Source organism: Vigna angularis, chromosome 7, assembly GCF_016808095.1.
Source record: "Vigna angularis cultivar LongXiaoDou No.4 chromosome 7, ASM1680809v1, whole genome shotgun sequence".
NCBI classification, from domain to species: Eukaryota; Viridiplantae; Streptophyta; class Magnoliopsida; order Fabales; family Fabaceae; genus Vigna; species Vigna angularis.
The window spans coordinates 10,635,591-10,660,957 of NC_068976.1; the positions used below are offsets into that span (position 1 = coordinate 10,635,591).

A 25,367-nucleotide genomic window follows, 5' to 3' on the forward strand; every position below is an offset into this window, starting at 1 on the left:
GCGCATTATCTCACTGTGTGAATCATCAGACAGAGAGTCAACCCCCACAACCATTTGCATAGCACACCTTCTCGTTGTGCGACTGCTCAGATAGAGAGCAACTCGCCATGACTACTCGTTGTGCGAATCTATTCGCTCAGCGAGTCTGCAGAATTCTCCAGCACCAATTCTGTAGAATTACACAACTCACTCCAAGTTTACCAATTGTAACTATTTTTCCCAACTTCTAACTCTCCTAAATTGTGTTATATACCTAATTGGACTTGACTAAACATTTCTAACCCTTCCTACCATCAATCTAAAGTGTTTATGAGCCAATTCTCTCTTCAAAACTCCAAATTTCTCAACTTAGGAACTCAAATCTAATTCTACCACTTTTGACATGTTTTTGAATAACTTAAGAGCTCAAACCAGTCCTATTTTACTTACTAAAACCTTCCCCACAGACTAAATGCACACCAAACACAAAATTCTCATTTTCACTCCTCCACTTCCTAAAACTCACCATAACCACGCCCATATAGATACATTCATAACCAAATAAACACATTCATAGTTTCCTTAACATTTGATACTGCTAATTACAGATCAAACAGCACCCAGTCATGTGTAATTACTCAAATCATCAATTTGCACATTACAACATTCAAATTATACATCACATACATATTAAAACAGAATTTAGTTCAACCAACTCAATATTCACAAATTCAACGTGCATACATAACAGTTCTAAGTCAAAGCAACTCTAGTTTCCCTTACCTTAGATAAACATTGCACATCTCTAGAAAATCCCAACCGAGACTTGCACCGCAAGTAAAAATCTAGAAAATCTACAATTCACCAATTGGTGAAAAAAAACCAACCTTAGAACCTAAATTGAGCTAAGAATTGAAGAAGAACACATATTAATACATGCAAGAACAGATTCTTGACATGATTACTAATTAGGGAAAAATTAAGAAAAAGAGCATAAAACTTACTCTAATAGAAAATCTAATCGGACAGATAAGTAGCCTTCGCTTCAGGGGTCGCCTAGACAGTTCCTGATCGTTGAACAGATGATTGAGGAGTGAGAAAGGTTAGAGAGAAGTGAGAAAACTCAAGGAAGATATTGTTCTAGAGAGATAGAGGTGATTTTAATAATGAACCGAGTTTTAGAAAATTCTATTTATATTATAAGATTATTTTAAATAAAATAATCAGTCTCATTATTTTAATATATCTACTCTAATACTCTATTTTCTAGATTCTTACAATATTTGTTATTATTGTTATACAGTAAAGTTAAGTAGGTAAATATAATAGAATAGAAAAAAATGTAACTGTTTTATTAAGATTTAAAAATTTATTATATTTATATAGATGAAAAATAGTTACATTTTTTTACTCTCGATTTCAATATTATTATGACTACTCTCAGTTTAAAAGTTAATATATTATCAATCAATTTCTCAAATCTTGTTTGAATTTCAAACAACTTTAAAACAGACAACGTTAACAATAACCTCAGTCCCTCTTTTTTTTTCTTTTAAACCAACCAAAGAATGTTGATCTCTTTCACCAATTCGACGTTTTTTTTTTCAGAAATAATTTGTTTTTCTTTTAAACCAACGAATAAAAAGGAAAAAGAAAAAATAGAGCGACCTTTGCATTCGGATAACAAATAATACGTCATTTGCAATTCGACGTTTATTGTTGGATTAAAAGAAAAAAGAATTAAACCAAAAAGACACTTTGGAAGTCTGAAGAAATTGATGTCAACCTCTTCGTTTCTAGCAGCAAATTGCATTTTCCCATATATCATTTAAGTAGACTGTCTTTTATTATTGAAGCTCATATCAGGCTCATACCAGGCCTTTCCCAACAGTAAATTTATGTAGACATCCATTTATAAAATTTCTTTTAACAACTCGAAGGTTTCTTTGTGTTAACTTGTAACAACTCCAAGACCTTTCAAAACGCTACAACATTCATAAAATTCATAAACTCCTTCAAAACATTTAAAAGACAGACCCTACAGAGGATGTCTATAAATACAGTCTCAAAGACTTAGATAACCTGTAGACATCCATTTATAAAATTTCTGCTATGAACTCCATTTGTTAATTTTTTTCTGTGTTTTTTGTTATCTCCTTCAAGGACACAAAAAAGCTTGAAGAAGTATAGAAAACCAAAAGAAAAGGTTGATAGATTTGGATTTCGCATCCTTTCAAAATGCTACTCCTCCTCCTCCTTCACTAAACTACAGAACTTTCGTAAACAAATTCATGTTAACTTTTTCCATTGGTTTGTTATTAATTCCTCTACTAAACAAAGAAATTTCTTTGTTAACGATGAAGGCATAGTAGCAAACCAGAGAAAAATGTTAACACTTATGAATTTAAAACAGACTCTATTCAAAAAAATCCTTCTTCATTTTAACAAAGAAAAAGGTTGAAAGATTTGGATTTGCACCCTTTTAAAATGCTAGAACCCCATTCACAAAAATCCTTCTACATTTTAACAATCTTGCGGATATTTTCGTGGTTTGATTTTCATTTTTTTCGTATGTTTAGTGTTATTATGTTTTTCCTTTATTCGTTTCCATTTATAACCTACGTAATAATGGATTTCTTTTAGAAATCCTTCAAATAATTTTACGTCGAATACTGAAGGAAAATTGATGTCCCTATGTATTTCCCAAATAACATGGACGTCGAGTGGTGTCAATATTGGATGTTTATCTCTTTGTTTTAACGTAGCATTTATTATGCCTTACCAACAGTCTTTTCCCATATACCTGGACGTCTAGTGGTGTCAGTATAGGACGTGGATCTCTTCGTTTCTAACACAACATTTATCAAGCCCAATCAATTGAGTTTTCCCATATAAAGTTGGACGTTCTATTTGAATTTAAAAAGGATAAATAAAAAAGGGAGCGACCTTTGGGTTTTGGTTAACGAATAATACGTCACATGCCCAAGAAATTGGACGTTTATTGTTGGTTTAAAGAAAAAAGAAATAAAAAGGGAGTAATGTGGCTGACAATAATACGTCGAAGTCTGAAGAATGACGTTAACCTCTTCATTTCATAATTTTTCTATTAATATTACGTCGAGTAGCTTTACTAATTGACGTACTATTGGTCTTCTAAAAGAATAAAAAAACAAAAAGAGTGCAATAGTATATTCAATGTAATGATGTAACATTAAAAATTTCAATTACAATCATACAAGTGATTTAATCAATTTAAACAATTCAATCACCATTCACTAATGTTATTGCCAAAAGAGAATTTTATTAATATTTAAAAGATGATTGATTACAATCAGCAAAACAAAAGATGGCTTAAGACACCACTGATTACAAAATTAAAATCAAACAACGAAAATCCATATTCTTCTGTTGCAGAATTATTGTTGATCACTTTCTGGTTGTTCACATCACCTTCCTTTCCATTTTGTCGGTGATTTTTCAATCCTTAGAGTCTTTTGTCAATGACTGTGTCAACTTTCAGTTTACTTGAGCCCTAAGAATCTTTTTAGCGATTCTGACATACAAAAGATTATTACAATCAGCAAAACAAAAGATGGCTTAAGAAGTCACTGATTACAAAATTAAAATCAAAGAACGAAAATCCATATTCTTTTGTTGCAGTCAGCTTTCAATTTACTTGAGCCCCAAGAATCTTTTTGAGCGATTCTGACATACAATCTATTTTCACCGCATAACCATCTAGCCCACTCATCTTCTTCAGTTTTTTTCGAATCTGTTTTGTTTGCCCTCCAAGAATCAGATATGGGATAGACTTGCTGATGATCATCATTTTTTATCTTGGTGAATCCAATAAGTCCTTGATGACCAATCCAAATTTGAAAGAGAAAGCCTTCTTTGTTGATCGGTTGATAAACGACAATCTCAATCCAAACCTCTATGATCAGCTTCATATCAACCCCCTTGACTTTGCTACAAAATTTTTCATCACTCATCTTTAAGTTGGAGTAGAACATGCTCACCAGTTTCAGATATCTGTGAGAAACAACGGTTTTAATCTTCCTTAGACTAAAAATCTTCCGTCGAATGTCTTCATCATTAATCCAACCTGTAGGATTAACATTCTTTGCAATTCGGGCACACTTCCATTTTCTTCTTGATGATGATGAAGAAGCCATTTCTGATCAGATTCTGGAACGTCTTTCACATTTCTAGGGTTTGTAACTCTTCAGTTTAGAAAACACTGAGTGCGTTTTCAAATCTAGTATTTATAAAGTTCTGCATCAAATCTTATCAGTTTCAAGCCCAACTAAAATTTTCAATCTTATATATCCCAATAAAATAATTTCAGATTTGACGAATTTATAAAGGGTTCGACGTTTTATTATGCTGTTGAAGTTGAACTCTGACAATATAAGGATTGACTTGATGGGCGAAGAATTTCTAAAGGGTTCGGCATTTTATTATGCGGAACTCTGACAATATAATTTTCAATCTTATTATATATCCCAATAAAATAATTTCAGCAGCGACGAATTTCTAAAGGATTCGACGTTTTATTATGCGAAACTCTAACAATATAATTTTCAATCTTATATATCCCAATAAAATAATTTCAGCAACGACGAATTTCTACAAGGTTTGACGTTTTATTCTCTGACAATGTAAGGATTGACTTTATGGGCACTGGAGTAGTTGGGCGCATTAATGACTCCCAACATTTTTTTTAAATATAGTTTCGGATCCTTTGGAACTACCCTTTGAAAACCTACACTACAGAGCTTCCGTAACCAAATTCATGTTAACTTTTTTCTTAGGATTGCCATTAGTTCCTCTACTAAACGAAGACATTTCTTTGTTAACGATGAAGGCACAGTGGAAATCCTGAGAAAAATGTTAACACTTATGAATTTCAAAAACATTCTCTATTGTTTTTCTGTTTTTTTTTATTTAATTTCTGTGTTTTTTTTAATGTAGTTTTTTGTTCATGTAAAATCCTGAGGAAAATGTTAACAGTTATGAATTTCAAAAACATTCTCCATTGTTTTTCTGGTTTTTTTATTTAATTCCTCTGTTTTTTAACAGTTATGTAGTTTTTTAACAGTTATGTAGTTTTTTTTAACAGGGAAATTAAAAGTTAATAAACTTCAAGGTTTAAAAATGAATACTTCTGCAGGCAAATAAATCGTCATATAGTTTGATTAAATCTATCATGTATCATTGTCAGAAACAAAATTCTTAAACCCTTCTTGTAAATGTCTAAATCCTGTTCTTAGATGGCTTCTTCATCTTCACGGCGTGGAAAGAAGGCTGCACACCTTCTAAGAAATGCTAGTCCAAATGGGTGGATCAGTGATGACGAAGAACGATACAAATTTGGATGTTATAGAAAACTCTTCAAGGTGGTCCCTCACAAGTTCTTGGATGTGGAATTATTCAGAAGGGAGGGGTTTATCTTTCAAGAATGGCTTGTAGATGTTGGTCTTCTAAAATTTGTAGAAATGACTAGTGATTGCTATCTTGACCTGGTACAGGTCTTCTACCACAATCTGAAGGTTGTCGATTGTGTTATATGATCTCGGGTGAAAGGTGTCGATATTAAAATTGATGACGAAATATGTCTATCTTTTACTGGTCTCAAAGCTGAAGGCTTCATGTCTCATGAAAAAAGTTCTAAACTCAACCAATGGACCAACAAGAAGAAAATTTATAAGGAATATATAAGAAGTCCAACAAGGCTAAAGGTATACAAGCCGTATCTACTTGATGGTTTGAAAATGGAAGAAAAAATGTGTGCTTTTGTACTTACTTGGGTAATACTACCTGGAAGATGTTTACATGATCGTCTAACTACTGCAGATTTATTTTTGGTTCATGCCATAAAAACCCAGATACCAATCAACTGGGTTACTGTCATGAGTAAGCACATGATTGAAATTGCAAGTAGTCATGGACATATTCTGCCATATGGTGTTTTTATCAGACGTGTATTGAAGCATCATCAAGTTGATCTTACTGGTGAAAAACAAAATTTGGTGCACCGAATCAAATGAAATAGGAAAAGCGGCATTGAAAGATAATGGTCTAAAGAAAACAAAAGATGGCTGGGTGTTCAAGGATGTTGACGAAACTCCTTCTACCTTCACTCCACAGACTGAGTTTGAAAGATTTGTTGTGGATCGTTTTCGAATGCTTTCAACAAGAATTTCAAAAGTTGAAAAATCTCTGATCATGATTCATAGGAAATCAGATGAAGACAATGCTCTCATAACTCCCTCAGCAAGTGAATCTGATGATGAAGACGACACAACAGAAGTTGAGTTTATGGAGACATCTGACTCAGATTAGGAAGAAGAGTCCATTTTAGTTTATTTTTCTGAAATTAATGTAATTTTTTAATATATTTTTGTATGTTTGAACTCTGTTTGAAATTTTAATATATACTTTTTGTGGTTATATTTTCATATTTTTCCTTTGTTTAATGTTATTATGGGTTTTTTTAAAAAAAAATAGGAAAAAATGAATGTTACATCGCATATTGTAAAAGTTGACATCAAAGATCAAGTCCATTTTTATAAATACACTTGCGCATCCTTGATCTAGTCCTCCACTCATAAAATTTAGTCGTAACTTGTCATCTGATATCATATTTTTTATGGTTCCTCATAGCTCTTCCAAGGTCACAAAAGTTAGGGTGACGCATGAAAGAGCTATAAGAGACATAAGAAATAAGTTAACAGATTTGGATTTCGTTTCAAGTAGTTCAATTTCATTCATAGTGATTACAATCAGATTAGAAGCAAAACAGACACAGAACAGAAACACAAAACCGACTCCATACTAAAATTCTAAGCCTCTATTCTAATTTAGAATATTTTCGTTGAATCCTCCTCACTCGTACAAACTTAATATTTTAATTAAAAGTTTAATAATATATATATATATATATATATATATATATATATATATATATATATATATATATATAATCCTTAGTAATTTGAAAGTAAGGTTAATTTTTGGGAAAAATATAGTGTAGATGTGGATATCCTTGGTAATTTATGTATAAGCTAATTTTAATTTGAATGGAATTAATTTTAATTTATTTTCTTATATACTTCTTTAGGAAGAAGTTTTTCCAAACATGTATACATTACTTTGACTAAAAATATAAAAATAAAATATTTATTTCACATGCATTTTTTATTTGAATTAGTGTAAAATTAATCTTTAACATAAGTTCGTATAAAAATTTATCTAAAACTTTTTATGCTCTCAAACAATTGAATAAAGTTTTTAGACTTTTGACATATGCTAAAGGTCTGACAACAACAACATTGGTAGTTTTAGGTCAAGCCTTCATGGATTTGTTTTTTTTACTATTCCAAAAAGCTTCTTATAATTGAAGGTATGTTATATACATATATATATATATATATATATATATATATATATATATAAACTCCTGTTCATCTCTTGTTTTATCTAATGTGATACTTTGTTTGTATCTAACAAAACGTCGTTGCTACACTTTTGGTGGAAGATTTTGCACAAACATGAAAAAGAAAAATGAGGACACAAATATTGTTTCTCAAATTTTAAAAGTCAAATTGATGTCAGATACTCTCACAATAAACGTTAATTTGCAATTTATTAGCGCTAACAAACATTAAATATGTTGTGAGTGAATCCAATGTCAATTAAATCGAAATATTTATAAAAATATCTCGACATATTTTTACCATCAAATTTTATTACTTATAACGTGAACTTGATGACATTATAAATTTGTTTTGCACTAGTGTTCGAAATTGTTTTATAATTATCTATATTATTTTAACCTTAATTTTTTAAGACAATTTTCTTTTCTAGTACACCTTCTAATGCCTACTACTTTTAAGCTTGATGCATAAATGATAAGTTAACTTATTCAACAGCATATATAAAATCATTATGACTATATATAACCCATCGTACTTACAATATTTTATTAAGTATTATATATACGTACGATTCTGATTGAATACAAGGCAACGATACGTCGTGGCTAACTACTGAAGCACTTAATTGAAGATAGTAATCTGGAAGCAACTATTAATCCCACCCTCATTTTTTGATATCATGATTCATTTGATTGTCCATCTAGTGAGAGAGATTCAAATATGTGGGTCGATTTTCTTGAGGTGGATGTACCTGGTTGAAAGATACATGAAGATCTTAAAGGGATATGTTAAGAATCAATTGAGATCGGAAGCTTTGATTATAGAGCGCTACATTGCATAGGAAGCCATTGAATTTTGCTCAAGTTATATGCCAAGTTCTCACCCAATAGGACTTCCAAAGAAAAGACATGAAAACATACGTGAAGGAAAGGGAGTTCGAGGAGTAAGGATTGAAAGTGTTAGTGGAAAAGAAGTTAATCAAGCACATTTGTACATTTTAAACAACACAAAGGATGTTATTCCTTACAGTTCACAACACATTGATGAAATTAAGTCAGCACATCCGCGTATGAGTGAAAAGTGGATACTTAATGAACATAACAAATCCTTTTTAGCTTGGTTTAAGAAAAAGATTTATGCGACTCCGAATGTTTCTGAAAATCTATTGAGACTAGCTCGTGGACCTAACACTGATGCAATCACTTTCGGCGGCTATTACATAAACAATTACTTGTTCTATTCAAAGGAGGAAGACGATAAAAGTAGAGTTCAAAATAGTGGAGTTACCCTACAAGCTGAGGCTATACACTTTTCCAGTTCCAAGGATAAGAATCCAATTACAGCATCAATCAGTTATTTTGGAATAATACAAGAAATTTGGGAAATTGATTGTGTCACTTTTAGAGTTTCAGTTTTCAAGTGTAAATGGGTTGACAATAATTCTGGTGTGGTGACAGAAGACCTCAGATTCACTTTGGTGGATCTTAACAAAATGAGTTACACGGATGAACCATTTATTATGGCTAGTCAAGCAAGACAAATATTTTATGTCACTGACCTAGTGAATCATAAATGGTCAATGGTATTGGAAGGCAGAGCCATGCACACAACTGATGATGAAGACTCTCTAGATATACTTGAGACAAGCTCCTTCTCATCAAGAACCATTGAAAATAAGGTTGATGATGTACCCGATGAAATACATGCAACTCGATGCGATCACAACAAAGGCATATGGGATAAATAGGTATCTTAACATTGTTTTAGTTACTTGTACAATTTATTTATTTTGTCTGTTCTAACTATAATGTACTAAAACTTTGTAAACAAGTATGACGAGCTTTGGATCAGGTCCGACGGGAGGTGGGGGTAGATCTATGACTCGGATGCCTAATGTCACATCCCGTCGGGTTAATGAGAAACCAGTGACGGTGGAGTTTGATCCCCGAACATTTGTGCCTATTGGAGCACATGCAACATCGTTCAAAAGTTACTTGGACGTGATGGCAAAAGCACGTGTCCCTATTGTCGCTACCTGTTGGAATGATGTCCCACAGGTTGACAAAAATCTACTATGGCAGGATATTTTGGTATGTTTAAGATGTTTTACTTCCATCATTGACTTAGTTTTGTTGATCATGCTTTAACATTAATTTTGTTTTTAACAGGAAAATTGGAATATCCCTAATGATGAGAGGATAAGGAAGAAGATTTTATCCCACATTGCAGTCTAGTGGAGGGACTTCAAGACGAGAATGACACGTCAATACGTCTTTGGCTCTAAACAGAACGATGTACAAAATATAAAATAACTGTGCAGGAGTGGGCGCAGTTTAAAGAATATACACTTACTCCTGAGTGGCAGATATGTTTTTTAATATTTTGCTCTAGTCACACAAGATGTTAATTTGTGATTTATGCTTAATGATTTTCATTTTTTCATAGGTGAAAAGGATAGCCGCCCGGCAAAAGCTTAATGATACACCAAACGTACTGTCACGTGGTGGTTATGTCTTATTAGAGAAAAAGATGAAGAAACATCGCGCTGAGGAGTTAGGTCTTGAGTCACCTGATTTAGCACCTCCACCAGCCAGACATAAATTGTGGAAGGCTACACGGACAAAGTCCAATGGCCAGTTTACATCCCAGTCTGCTAAGGAGATATCCTAGAGAATTGTAAGTGGAAACTTTTAACTGATTACCATAGTTCATAAAAAAATTATGTAACAAACTTTTTAATGTGTCTAGCTTCATTATGATATGCAGGATGACTTGGTTGACCAACAGAGTCAAGGCACATTTGTGGCACAAGGTAGCGAGGACCTCCTAGTAGCAGCCACAGGTTGGCTAGACTGTCCAGGTCGTGTGCGTGGTGTTGGAGGAGCTATTGGATTGAGGGACTACTTTGGCCCTAAGCCAAGAAGCACAGAAGTCGTGACTCAGGAAATGGTTAATAGCATCAGGCAACAAGTGCAAGTCGAATTAGAGGAAAGCATGGGTGAACGCTTCAGAATGCTCGAAGAAAAACTTGTGATGATCACCCAACAACAACAACAAGAGCAACAACAACAACAAGAGCAACAACAACAACAAGAGCAACAACAACAAGAGCAATAACAACAGTCACAGCAGGAGGACGCCCCTACAGATGATCCTACTGCACCTCGTGTGAGCACCAAAGGCTCATGCTCTACTGCAGATCGTACTGATTACTATATTCAGTATGAGTTTTTGGTTGATGAGGATCATCCGCGCGTAGTGGCCGTGGGACGACAGATTGCAGAAGGCCAGACCATTCATGGTGCTCCTTTATTGCCCACTCACGCACGGGTAATGATTGATGATCCAAGAGACCCCCAGTCTCGAGTGCCAGTGCCTACATCTGAAATCCAATTCAAGGAAGAGGCCTTAGGCACATTTATAGCTTGGCCTAAGGTTATGATCATGCCATATTTTGGCCCACCAGCGGTATTATATTCTTCTTTTTATTATCTTAAATCTTCAAGTTATAATTAAATGATTCCTAACTTTTGTAAATGTGAGTTGCAGGTCTACCATCCTGAGAAACAACCAATTGCTCAACCTGTGAACGAGGCTCGTGAGGTAGTAGAAGACTATGATGCTATATCTATATTGACCTCCAGATTAAATAAGTTGAGAAAAGGACCGGTAGAGATGCTGTGGGAGTTAAGAACATTTGGCTTCGAGTGCCATGTTTCATTGTATATTAATTTCGATGATGCTTATGAGATCATTGGTGGAGAAAAAATGTTCAACATTTCATGTATACAACTATGGTGCATGTAAGTTTTTTTATTTGTTATTTTCCAATTTGTATATTAGTATTATTACTTTTTAATAAATATAACTTTATTTTTACAGGTACATACACACCATCGTAGTTGAATCAGGTCGGGCGTCAGTTTATGGCTTTCTTGAACCTCACACCATTCAACCATCTGGAAACACATTAGATTTCAAAAAATTATATATTCAAACATAGATGACTGAGTCTAACAGAGATATATATATCGCGCCATACATTGATGCGTATGTGTTTCCCAATATTGTCAACTTTTATCAAATTTTAATCAATAAACTAACTCACTAGTTGTTGGTACATGACAGGGGCCATTTGCAACTCATGGTGATCATTCCAAAAAAAGCACAAGTTGTATGGTTTTGTTCTCTTCATAGGAAGATTAAAGCGGAGTTGAAGTCCTTGAAACAAACGTAAGTATTACATTCATTCTTATCAATTCATTATGATATTAATATATTAACTTATGTTTCTAATGTTTCAAATTTGTTTAGAGTTGTGACTAGGACCAGAGGACAACAACTTGAAATTATATATCCTAAGGTTGGAATTCGTTGATCTTTAACCTTTAATTTTCGTAGTCAAATTTAAACCATTACATTTGACTAGTTCTCTTCACATGTTTAGTGAAATAAGCATAATGATTCCTGTACATATATTCACTGTAGTATTATACGTATTTTATTGTAGCATTATACATAAAATTATTATTTTTTATTTCAAAAAATCTAGTATCTTAATTACAACTATTTTCAAGGGTCTTACAAGAATACTCAACTAGACATCGTATCAAGTTGATACCAGGCGTCTAGGTGCCAAGAGTTGCGAGAATACTTAACTAGACAACGTATCAGGTTGATACCATATGTCTAGGTGCCAAGAGTGGCGAGAATACTCAACTAGACAGCGTATCAAGTTGATATCAGACATTTAGGTACCAAGAGTGGCGAAAATACTCAACTAGACAGCGAATCAAGTTGATATCAGATGTCTAAGCGTCAGGATTGACGAGAATACTCAACTAGACGACGTATCAGGTTGATACCAAACATCTAGGTCACAAGAGTGACTAGAATACTCAACTAGACAGTATATCAGGTTGATACCAGACGTTTAGGGATACCAGAAGTGGTGAATAATACTACACAACTAGGAGTGGGTTAAACTCAAATATAATCTTTGAAAAAGATAAATGGAACCTCTCAAGAGTTCTTGAGAAAGACTGGATGTAACTCATTTGGAGTGAACTAGTATAAAATCTTGTGTCTATTGAGTTATTATACTAAATGCCTTTTTACTTTCATTATAAAAAGATAACGATTGAACAATTTGTTTAAACTATCTATTTTATTATATTCATTAGACACTGATTATGTGAATAACAATATTTAAGTAAGCACACTTTTAGTCAAATATGAGGTACTTAAAGTATTCTTTTGAAAACTCACACTTCTCTCTATAATTAAAGTTTAAAGGTTATCCACAATTCTTCTTGTGAAATCCTTCTAAACAATTCCTATGAACGGTAAGATCTAAAAATGTTATTCACTACTAATCATTTACGTATTAAGCGTTATTTTGCGAAAAAAAATTGAAAACAATATTTAAATCTTTTTTTTAGTGTTTTTCTATGACTTCAACATGTTTAAGCTTTTTTTTAGTGTTATGTTTGTATTTTCTAACCAAATAATTATTTAATTATCTTCAAATTTATATTTTTTATGAATATATCTATATGACGTATCTATACTTTATCTATTGTCTCTTAAAGAGACTTATTCATAATTAATAATGAGTTAAAATTATTTTTAAAGTTATTATTTAAAAAATATATGGGTAAAAAGTTGTGTACAAGTTTACATATTCGACTTTATAATTTTTTATATTCCATAAAAAAAATTATTTTTCGGATTCAATTATTCAATAGCATCTAAACGAGCGTTTCGTCCCTTCCATTCTGGCTAGTGGTTAACAGTTACAAAGATCCAATCACAAACATTCATCCATTCCCTTCCCTTCGCAACACGTTCACAATGTCTTCGACGATTTTGGCACATTCGAGTTCTTGGAGCAGGGCACTTGTCGCGATCTCGCCCTACACCTTCTCCGCCATCGGTATCGCGGTCGCAATCGGCGTCTCCGTCCTCGGCGCGGCCTGGTAAACCTTCGATATCCGTTTTTCAGTTTCTGTTTCTGTTTCCGCTTCCGCTTCTGTTGTTCTCAGTTCCGGAATCGCTTTGCCCACGCTTGCAGGGGGATCTACATCACCGGTAGTAGCTTGATCGGCGCTGCAATCAAGGCTCCTCGAATCACTTCCAAAAATCTCATTAGGTGAAACTAATTGCAATATTGTTTGCCCGTTTTCTTTTTAGTTTATTTTTTTATTGGACTACGTATATTTTATTTAGGTGTTTCCTACTCTCTTTTTTCAGTAATTTGTTTTGTACTGAATTAGGTTGATGAGAAATTTTACGGTAGTGGAAGTCTATGTTTCTGTTGATTTTACCTTGATTTATGTAGTTCTAGGTTATGTTTGTTCGGTTTAGATTAGGAGATTACGTTGCTAAATAGGAGAGGATTGTGGCAGCTTTGTGTTAGAGTTTTGTGATAACTGTTTCAGAACAGAATCAAAAGAGCAATTCTGTTGGGTAGTTAATTTTTGTTTAGCAAATAGTTTGGTTGGAAGCCAAAATTATATATAGGTTTCTCTGTTCTGTTTTTTAGAGAATAATGAGAAGTTCTCTAGTTTTCTATATCCTCTACTTTTCTTTAGAAGTTGAGTGAGTGGCACTGAGTGTGCAAGTGAGAGAAGCGAGGTGTGAATGCATACCTATTGCAGTATTGCAAGGTTACAAATTACAATTGCACAGCCGCGGTTCGCAGCTTTTTACACACAGAAATAGTGGTCGGCAAAGGGTTATTTTTCTGAATTTTTGTTTTAATACTTCTGAAAAGAAAAGAGATTTGTTATGATAAAATGAAGTCTTTGATTTTGAGGAATCAGTCTAGAAGTCCTCTTCTGTCAGTGACTTCTACTGGATCTTTATTCAACGATTTTACTTTATTAGTGGTTAATACTCCCTTCTCTGGTAAATAGCCATATTTTGGTAGTAAAATTATGATAACTGTGATATAGTTTTTAGTGTGAGGTGCTTTTACTGGTATTGGGCATTAGTCTCCCCCCGCATAATAAGCAGTGATAATCTTTCTTCATCATTGGGAGTAGGTGATCGTATGGTCTGAAGCCTACTGGGTTATTGAATAACTATCTAATACATGAAAAAAAAAATGAAAGATGTAGAGAGCTTCTTGCACTGAATTCTGTTCTCCATTTCAAATTCCGTCTATTTTTGTTAGAGGTCAGATGCAAAAGCTGAAAGATGAATACTGATATTTTAATTTCAAAAAAAGGAGAATGCTTTGAAGTTCATTTTTTCTTGACAAGGTAAGAATTCTCACGTGCATATTATGCCTTGTTTTTTGGGTAGAAATTGCTTGTACCCTTTTTCAAGTCAATCTAGAATGAACACTCTAACTGCTCAACTTCAATACAACCTTTAATATTGTCGTTTGTGGTCGAGCATGGGTTACCATTAAGTGGCATTGTAGTTGGAGAAGAAATTTTTTATTTTCTATGTCAACTTCTGTTCACATTCTCACTGGCCCTCTGTTTGTTTGCTTTGTTTATTCTTGGGATTATTATGCCAGCTCAAGTAAGGCTCTTAAAAGTTAGTTTGCGTAATATTAGGGTTTTGGAATTACAATTACGTTGAGCTCAATATCTTATCTTTTGGCTTTTCGTTTTTTTTTTTTTTTTTGTCTCAATTATGTAGAGATTTTAGTTTTATTAGCTCTATCAATAAGACTTTTTTTATTATAAGCTGTTTTCAATACATAATAAACTAATAAGTACTTAATCATATTATAATGATTGATTGACCCAACTTACAATGTAAAATGTTGTTAAACCCTGTTTTTAATGTGAATATCAAAACTTTCATTCTGAACTTAAGATTGTTCTATTTGAGTGCTGTGAATGTTAATGTTCCTTTTGCATGTAGTATCTGCATAATGGTATCGGGGTATGGCTGATATAGTTTCAAATATAAACATTTGTGCCATCTTGACATTATGGTTCGAATGTTTGTTGTATTTCAGTGTAATCTTTTGTGAAGCTGTTGCTATATATGGTGTTATTGTGGCTATTATTCTTCAAACAAAATTAGAAAGCGTTCCAGCAGCAAATATGTACGACCCAGAGTCTCTTAGGGCTGGATATGCAATCTTTGCTTCTGGATTAATCGTGGGCTTCGCAAATCTTGTTTGTGGGTGTGTATTCTTTGTTACCTACCTCTCATATTTTTGCAGGAAAATCTCCCGATGAATGCAGGGGGACCTTTTCCATGCTGTTGTCACATTCAATTTTTTCCCCTCTGGCAGGTTGTGTGTGGGAATAATTGGAAGCAGCTGTGCTTTATCTGATGCTCAGAATTCCTCCCTCTTCGTGAAAATTCTTGTGATTGAGATCTTTGGTAGCGCGCTTGGGCTATTTGGAGTGATTGTTGGAATTATTATGTCAGCACAAGCAACATGGCCAACAAAAGTTTAGTTTCCATGTATCAGAATGTGGTGTGGGAATGCAATTATGGTAGAGCGCAATATATCTTCTGTACTGCCCGGGATTAAAGTTTTCTCTATTTCCTGTTGGTAGAAATGTAAAATCCAGCTAGTACTTTGCCTCCATTACAATTGTAGGCTGTATTATTTACCTATGAGTTGTTAGAAGGTCTTGTGTATCATCAGATATGTCAGTCTGTTGGTTGAATTTCAATATTTTTGGAGGACCAAATCTTTTATTAATCAATAAAAAAATTGAATTTATTTGGGCTTGTGAATAAACTCAACGAGCAGTTTTGTTGAAATGTGGGTTAAGATAATGTTCATGTTAAAATTGGGATTGAAATGTACTTGTGCTTGGGAGTGGCATTATTAATGTTGGGAGTTGGTGCCATAATTGATTTGATAGAATAGCAATTTGAAAAGGTTTGCATTAATTAATAACTGATGTCCTATTGAAGTAAACCATCAAGAACAGCATTTTCCATTGAACAGTAATTTTCGAAAAATCATGTCTCAGCATGAAATCGTGATTCCGATTGTTCATTTGAACATAATTTTTACGAGTGATTGTCTGAATAACATTCTTAAATGATAATTAACATCACACTTTTACTTATTATTCGTTTATTTACGAAAGCATTGGTGAATCTTTGCTAAGATGTGAACACATTAAACAAGGAACCAATTGTGAAGGTGTCATTTTGAATGTAGTAATAAAACACAATGCTACAAGCAATCAGATGGTATTAGACCAAGTGATAAAGGGCCATCATTAAAAAATGGTGTGTTCCTCACTAGAAGCTCCTGATGATCCTCTGGCCGAACCAACTTTGGGTCAAAAGGTTCTCTATCAGGTAGAACCAACCCTTGTTTCAAGCGACCTAGACGCCTAGCATGAAGAACTTGCTTGGAGGTGAGTGGTAGCCTAATCAACTGATACTCTTCCAAAGCTGATTCAAGCTTTTGTGCTCCCCACTTCTCCATGCATTTTCCTAACACAGCTGCATCTAATATGGACATGTTTGTGCTTCTAACACAGTGAGGAGTGGTGGGGTGAGCTGCATCCCCTACCAATACCACTTTCTCCCAAAAGATCTTCTCCAAGGGATCACTATCATATATGAAATTCAAGAAAGGTTCCCTTGTTTCTTTTATCACCTTTACCAATTCAGGAATCAAAACCTTTTCTGCCTCTTGCTGCATCTTCTGGATCATCTCACTATTTACCTTCATTGTCACTGATGTCCCCTGAAATGTGGCAACAAATGGAAGCATGAAGAATGACAGAAAAATCATTTCAGGATTCTTAGCAATCAGGTATTTAATATTGTAAGTAAATGGATGAGGAACAAAGTTACCTTAACTTCAGGCTCAGACTGATTCACAAACCAAACCCAATTGAGTCTTTTTTTGTGCAGCTCATACAGCACAGTGTGTGAACCTGAGGCCAAGTCAAAGTACAAGCATTTTCCTAGATCAGGGTATGCCTTTCTAATACCAGTGATGGTTTCTGAATTCTCAATTTTCGAAAAATCAAGAACCCCTCTCCATGCCCAATAGCCTGAATATCTGTAAAAGATACAAGATCTTATTAATGGACCTTTTCCAGATTAGCTGTGTCATTCATAATGCACAATTCCGTGACCATCTCTCTCCATCATACAATTAATTATTTCTCATTTTTCTATCTCTTTTTCTCCCTGGTAAATTTGTGCATTAAATTCATTGTACAAATATCATTTATCTTTCCAGATTGAAGGATAGAGAAAATGAACCATTTTGAAATACAAATGACAGCAAAAGTCTTATCCCACTAGGTTGAAATACAAACCTCAGTTTAAAATCAGGGAGATATTTCTGACGGATGGAAGAGAGACAACCATCTGCCGCAACAAGCAAATCCCCTTCTATCTCTACAACCTCACCAGTTTCTAGAACCTTAGCCTTTACTATGACAGAACCCTTATCATGTACAACATGGAAAGAGAGAAAAAGATGACCCCATAAAAATATATCTGATGGCAGTGCATTGTACAGAAGACCATGAAGATCTGCCCAATGTGCTGCTCTGAAGTTCAAACTCTCATCCCTTGTCAATGTACTGTGAACCTTCCTCTCACTATCAGTTACATAGTTCTGCTCAGGAGGCAAAAAAAATCATAACAAGAACACTAACTTTTTCTATTTTGCATATAAAACTGAAGTTTCTGTTAGCAGCATCATACATACATCAAGATCAAAAGGATCCCTTTTATTGGTTTATTTAATCACTGCTCATGATTTGAGAGAATGAACAGAAGAGATGAAACCTGATCAATGGTTAGAGGCAGAGTGGTGTTGAGTAGGAGCTGTTGTTGTGAGTGTGGAAGCCATGATTGAATGATTTGTTGGGAGAAAGAGTTGAGTCCAAGACCAGCACCAGTGGGGCTTCCAGTTGGAGATGAAGGTGTTTTCTCAAGCACGAGGACATCCCAACCAGCTAAGGTAAGAGCATGTGCACATGATATACCTGCTATGCTTCCTCCCACTATCACTGCCTTTCCTCTTTCTCCTTCACCAACCATTTTTTCTATGCTACTCTATCTGTTTCTTCAACCTTCAAATTAATATCACTCACAAATGAAATGTATAATATATGCTCCATATCACTCAAAGTCTACGAGAGAGCTTCTTTCTGCACCACCAAAAGTTTCTTCTTACACCTCCGTAAATGCTTGTTTTTTGAATTGGGTAATTCAGAATGAAAATTTAGTATTAATCTAGATTGTATTTTCTTATTTTATATTTCATAATTTATATTTCAAAATATTTTTTTTTGTATTTCTAAAATCATAATCTATAATACAAAAATTGTATTATTTACTATATAATTTGGAATACATTTATATGTCAGATTATACCTATTTTTTCTATTTTTATTTCGGAAGGTCTAATTTAGTATAAAAAAATTGTATTCTAGAATGTACCTTTTTAATTATGGGATGCAACATATCATTCAATACTATAAAATTATTAAATAAAATATTATATAATTGATAAAGATAATAAAGGAGAACAAAATATGACTCATTTATTACAAAATATATACTTGAATAAAAGTAGTGTATATATTAACTTAAAAGATACTATAATAAAGATATAAGAAAGAACAAAGTTTTTCAAAAGGTATAAACAAAACAAAATATACAACTCCTAATACTAAACAATCACGTCACCTTCTCCCTTCCAAGACATGCATCATCATTTGTTTACATCATTAAGATCATCATTATAAAAAAAGAAACACACAAAAAGAATGTTAAAAAATGGACTTTAAACCTAACTCAATCCCACAAAACCGACTTGTAAGATGAAGTTTGTACCCACTTATATATTATAAACTGGTCTTATCTCTAGTTGATGTGGAACTTCCAACACACCCCCCCCCTCCCCCCCCCCCCCCCCCCCCCCCCCCCCCCCCCCCCCCCTCTCACGCTGAGGTATAGACATCCTCTCGAGTGTGAGACTAGACATTAATGGGTGGTCTGATAGCGGCCTGATAGCTGGTGAAACAATATGTCCAGTAAACAACAAATATTGCTAAGATAGACTCTAACTATAGCTTTGATACCATGTTAAGAAGTGGACTTTAAGTCTAACTCAACTCCACAAAATTGGCTTGTAAGGTGAGATTTGAACCCTATATATTATAAATTGGCCTTGTCCATAGTCGATGTGGGACTTTCAAAAAAAAAAAATACAAAATAACATAAGGGTAAGCTAATATGCAAGGAAACATCATGTATCAATTAAATATGTTGTCACATCATACCAAATAATTTGTAAGCACACAATCCACAAGATAAAGACTCTTCTAGACTAATCATTTGGATAAAATGCATTGATGTTGGACAACTTGGAAATTTTGCACTTGTGATGGAAAATCTTCCACCCGACAATGTTAATCCATTTACTATTATGAGAACTTCAAAATGTTCTTTAGATCAAAACCTCCTATTATTCTCACCACCTAATTCATCCTCTTTTATATGAGTATATGATTAGTACAGTGTCAAGATAACTTCCATTTTTTGTCCCTACTTCAATGCATACCCTGAGTAAACACATATCAAAAGGATTTCCTTCCTAGACTTCCTTATATCATTCACCATTTCATACCTCATTGTATTCCAAAAGCTCCTATTATCCACAAACTTTCAGTACATTCCAATAATCACCAAGTCACATATGATAAAATTCCACAAAAGAAAAGATAAGTTATCTAGTACCGCCTAGTGCCACATAATCCTTCTTGACACCACTAGTCTAGAGGTGCCTCTAGAAGGCTATTGCCCAACGCCAGCTAAAATGGCATACAACGCCACTTTCTCGCCCAACCAACCCAGGGCTTGTCTAATGAAACAACCATTGAAGCTCCCAGGATTTAGATCCTAGAAATGGCGCGTAGGAAGTGGCGCCCAGCAAAATCCAAACCAAAGAGCCTTTGGATGAGCGGTGTCCAATAGTATCAATGTTGCTTGATGCCATATCAAAAAACAAATTTCTCCCTTTGAGCTTCAATTGATTAATTTGATACCTCTTGAGTTAATTTTCACTTCATAAACACTCCATTTTCATAAAAATGCATGTCCTTAACTCAAGTAGAGTCATATTACTCAATTAAAGGATCCCACAAGGGTACTTTTAGCAAACCAAATTACATACAACATACTTCTCACAATTCAATTGCAAAATCACAATTAAATAATAGTTTTAGTCAACCAAACATGTAAATCACAACACACAATAGTTCAGTTCCAACTTATATCACACACAAATCACTCCTAACAATTTGAACAAACAACATCGCATAAAACTACAATATAGCTTCTCTCACCTGCAAAAACAACTTTAGACAGCTTAAAAACCGAAAAACCCTTAACTCCACATGATGCTCTAAATTGAAACATCACAAGAACGATCAAATCATACATTTATGATCATTGATCAAGAGAGACTCAAAAGATTTAAACCGTACATGCAACCAAGCGAAGTGTGCATGCAAACCAAAATCAAAATTGATAAAGAAGAAAAAAGGGCAACAATCCAACTTGCTCGGACTGAGAAAACAATCGGTTCAAATTGAAGATCTCACTGCAAGGATCACCATAGTGGTCTTTGATCTTCAAACAAAGGCATAGAGAGTCATATAAAGAAAAAGATAAGGTATAGAGTTCTAGAAAAGTGGTTTATAGAGAGATGATTATTTTAGAAATAATGAAACTTGTTTATGAACCTTTCTATTTATAATTTGGCATTTTAATATTAAAATAATTGAGTCTAAATATTTTAAAGACACTATCAACTTCTAAGACACCATTTTCTATGTTCTTGCACTATCTCAAACAACAACAAAAATTTGCCTTGAAAATTTAACTTACCACAGAATAGATGAGGGTATGACTTTTTCATATCCTCCTCTGACTCCTATGTAGAATCACATGTTCCCCTATCCAAGACCATTTTCACTAGATTGAGGGCCATTTTCACTAAACTGATGGATTTCCCTATAAGTTGTTTTGTCTAGCAATCCTCTATGCCAACCAGTTAAACCTCCACTAAGAGATCTTTCTTGGTTCGATCATCCTCCATTTTAGCACATGAGAAGGATCAGGTACATACTTCCTCAATTGAGATACATGAAACATAAAACGAAGGTTTTCCAGTTAGGGAGGCAAGACAATCTCATAAGCTATTGTCCCAATTTTTCTCAAGATCTGATATGGACCAATGAACTTAGGAGAAAACTTCTTAAACAAATAGCCCTTCCCATACAAGTGGTTGGAGTCACCTGCAAGAAAACATGATTCCTAACTATAAACTCCAACGATATTCTCCTTTGATTAGCATAAGACTTTTGCTAACTTTGTGAGGCATTCATTCTCTCTTGTATCTTTTTCACCTCTTTTATGATCAATAGTAAGAGTTTAGGCCCTACCAACACTACTTCTCCATCCTAGTACTAGCACAAAGGAGTTTTGCATATTCTACAATATAGAGCCCCATAAGGTGTCATGGTAATACTTGTCTGATGATTGTTGTTGTAGGTGAACTCTACCAAAGGCAATGCTTCTCCCAACCACCCAAATGATTCAGTACACAAGTACTAAGCAAATTTTCTAATAACTGAATTGTCCTTCTAGACTGCCCATCTATCTAAGGATGATAAGCATAACTCATTCTCAGGGTGCTACCCAAAGCATCTTGCAGGGTCATCTAGAATCTAGAAGTAAACTACATATCTCTATATCCTAATGTTGGAAGGCACTCCATGCAGCGCTATTATCTCCTTGATGTATATATATGTTTGAATGAATTGTGTCTCTAACACAAACCAGGGAATATGTATTTATAACATAATACATAATCAATTATAATAAATACATCTAATAATTATGAATCAATCATCGTAATTTCCCATATTATGTAATGCCTATTCCCTAGAAATTTGTAACAGATGAGTTTATTCTAACACTCCTCCTCAAACTGGAGCATATATGTCATATGTACCAAGCTTGCTACAAATGTACTCAATCTGAGGGCCTCTAAGGGACTTGGTGAACATGTCAGCCAACTGATTGTTAGAGTTGACAAAATCAGTAGTGATTTCTCCAGAGAGCACATTTTCTATAACAAAGGACAATCAATTTCAATGTGTTTGGTTTTTTCATGCAGAACTGGGTTTGATGCAATGTGAAGTGCAGCTTCATTGTCACAAATAAGTCTTATTTCATGGATGTCTCTTATTTTTTGTTGTAGAAGTATTTGTGTAAGCCACGTAAGCTCATAAGTGATTGCTGCCATAGCACGATATTTTGCTTCTGCACTATATCTAGCAATTATATTTTGCTTCTTTCTTCTCCATGTGATACGGTTTCCTCCAATAAGAACACAATATCTAGAAGTGAATCTTTTATCTGATGGTGATCCTACCCAATCCGCATCAAAGTAATAAGTGATCTTAGTACCGTCTTTGTCTTCATACAATAATCCTCATCCTAAAACCTTTTTTTTATGTATCAAAGAATACGTGCCACAACCATCCTAATGCTTATCAACGAGCATTTAGAAATTGGCTTACAAAACTTTGTCTTCATACAATAATTCCTTGATTTCATAATTCTGGGTTATGTGATTTATAATATTGTTATAAATTACTTAAGTCAAAACGATATTGTAAATTATATAATTTTGTTGTAGATCACGTTGATCCAAATTGCATAATTCAAAGTATGATAAGTGCATGTTGATCGTTTTGTATAATAAGAGAATAATAAAAAGGTAGAGAAAGAAAGAAGCTTCTAATTAAATACTCAACATTTAGTTCAATCTAATAAAAATAAGGGTATTATTTTACCATCTCCATATATTTGTCTTATATTAATATTATAATAAAAGTTACATTATATATTGGATGGAAACTTTTTTTTATTGTACAATTTAAAAAGTATAGTTTAGATGATGCAAATTCAGAGTTTAAAAATATATTCTTGATAGAAATTCAAAGCATAAAAATGTTTTCTAAATTACACAATCCTTCCAAATTATACAATGAAAACATATCCTAAATCATGTAATTTGAAAATATATTTTAAATTACGTAATCTAAAAATTTAGAAATGTATTCCGGATTAATCCACAATACATTTTGGATGACCCATTCTTAAAATTTGAAAATGTCTTTTACATAGCTAATTGGAAATGCATTTCTGAATAAAACTATAATGTATTTTTGGATATGGAAATATATTATACATTGTGCAATTATATTCCCGAATTACATAATTCAAGCATGGGCATTTTAAACATTTTCAAAATCCCCGTGAAGATGCAGAAAGAAAATATGGGAGTACAAAAAAATTGCATAAGAAGAAGTTATACTTGGAAAGTGACTTTTTTTCCTCTTTTATTAATCTAGGCATGCAAACATTGCAGAATATTTCCTACACCCCCCTCCTTTTCTTCCTTCACTACCTAATTATATTTGAGATACAAAAAACTCACTTTTAAAATCCTTGACGCATTCCAGTTTCCAGAGTTATATAAAATAAGTATAATTGACATAATTTTGGATGAAGTATTTTGAACTACTGGAACACTAACATCTAATTTAAAATTATGGTTTCACTATTTTATATATGTTAAAAAATGGACGTAATTGAAACTTCAAAGAATAAAGGTGCCAAAACAAATATATAGTGCATAAAGAAAAAACTCCATAATTAAAATTATAAAAATATTGAAGTCTCATATCTTATTCAATTAGTCTCTTGTGATTTTGTATATTCCAAATAAATTTTAACTAAATTGTGAACAAATAGGCTTGATACCAACCTACTTGACGTAGTCTTAGTCATCTAAAAACGGATTAGGCATATGATGATTCAAATATTAATAAATAAATTGGAATATATCTGTTCTAAATAAATATAGAAAGAGTTTATCATAATCAAACTGAAATAAATACGTGATGTTGAATAAATCTATTAAATAATATAGCAAATTTTCATAGAATCAAATAATAAAATAAATGATAATGAGATAAAAAATTATGGATGTTAAACTTAATTTTAATATGAAAATTATAAATCCAAAAAAATACTTGGCTATAAATAAAATTAGTATGATCATTATAAAACAACACAATGATTACTCTAGAAAATGGATCATCATCAATCTTGGCTGTTTGTACTGGGTAGAGGCTGCATTCTATTGGATGAAGATGGAGAATGAGAAATTTTAGAAATGCCACCTTATTTCAGTGGAATTTTAATATCCCAATGTTAACAACGGATTAAAACGGTAGATAATTCATTGAACCTTCCATTAAATACCCAAACAGAGCACTTTATAGAGCAGCAATTAGAATACCCTTGAAAATTACATTGTTCTCTTCAAGTGCGTTATCTCAACACAGTTTTAATGATTCTTTTTATCAACCATTGACATCCTATATGGGACCAATGTGGTAATATAGTATCTAAGGGACTAATTTGACCAATTGAATACTTCGAGTTATAATTTAGTGACAATCTTTGGAGGACAAATACAATGATTTAATCTTTGGTGACATGTGTCTCTTTGGAATATCAAATTGAAGAAATTCTCAAATATCATATATTAATACCATAAAAATCAATGGTATTTACAACAAAAAGTAAAAATAAGGTCATGAAACCAAACAAGTTGACCAATAAGTTAGTCTTCTAAATTAGCAATCCTCAGAAGTTTTTTACCAATTTCATGCAACCTGATTTCGTATAGTAAGGTTCGAAGAAACTAGGTGATTGAGTTCCACCTTATAGAATGTGAGGCCTTTCGGAGGAGATCAAATCAAACAATAATGGACGAATGAACTCGATTAACTTCACTCACTATAACCAAAACTATCAAACGGATTCTTTGTTTCACTCACTATAACAATTGTGGAGTGAAAGTTATGTGACCATCCTTAGAAGAGCTAACATCCA

The 25,367-nt window shown here is 33.3% G+C and overlaps 2 protein-coding genes across 2 annotated transcripts; one reads left to right on the forward strand and one right to left on the reverse strand.

Moving 5' to 3' along the window:
* Window positions 1-13,181: 13,181 nt before the first annotated feature.
* On the forward strand, window positions 13,182-16,119 carry LOC108319298 (V-type proton ATPase subunit c''2). The gene is made up of 4 exons (XM_017550381.2): window positions 13,182-13,396; window positions 13,492-13,569; window positions 15,397-15,567; window positions 15,679-16,119. Exons 1-4 carry the CDS (start codon window positions 13,272-13,274, stop codon window positions 15,845-15,847), a joined length of 543 nt encoding a protein of 180 aa, XP_017405870.1. The 5' UTR covers window positions 13,182-13,271; the 3' UTR covers window positions 15,848-16,119.
* Window positions 16,120-16,527: 408 nt separating this feature from the next.
* Window positions 16,528-18,470, reverse strand: LOC108319297 (uncharacterized). The gene is made up of 4 exons (XM_017550380.2): window positions 18,168-18,470; window positions 17,690-17,994; window positions 17,217-17,427; window positions 16,528-17,106 (listed from the first exon to the last, which is right to left on the reverse strand). The coding sequence occupies exons 1-4, from the start codon at window positions 18,420-18,422 to the stop codon at window positions 16,585-16,587; spliced, it is 1,293 nt and encodes a 430-aa protein (XP_017405869.1). The 5' UTR covers window positions 18,423-18,470; the 3' UTR covers window positions 16,528-16,584.
* Between the last annotated feature and the right edge of the window lie 6,897 nt (window positions 18,471-25,367).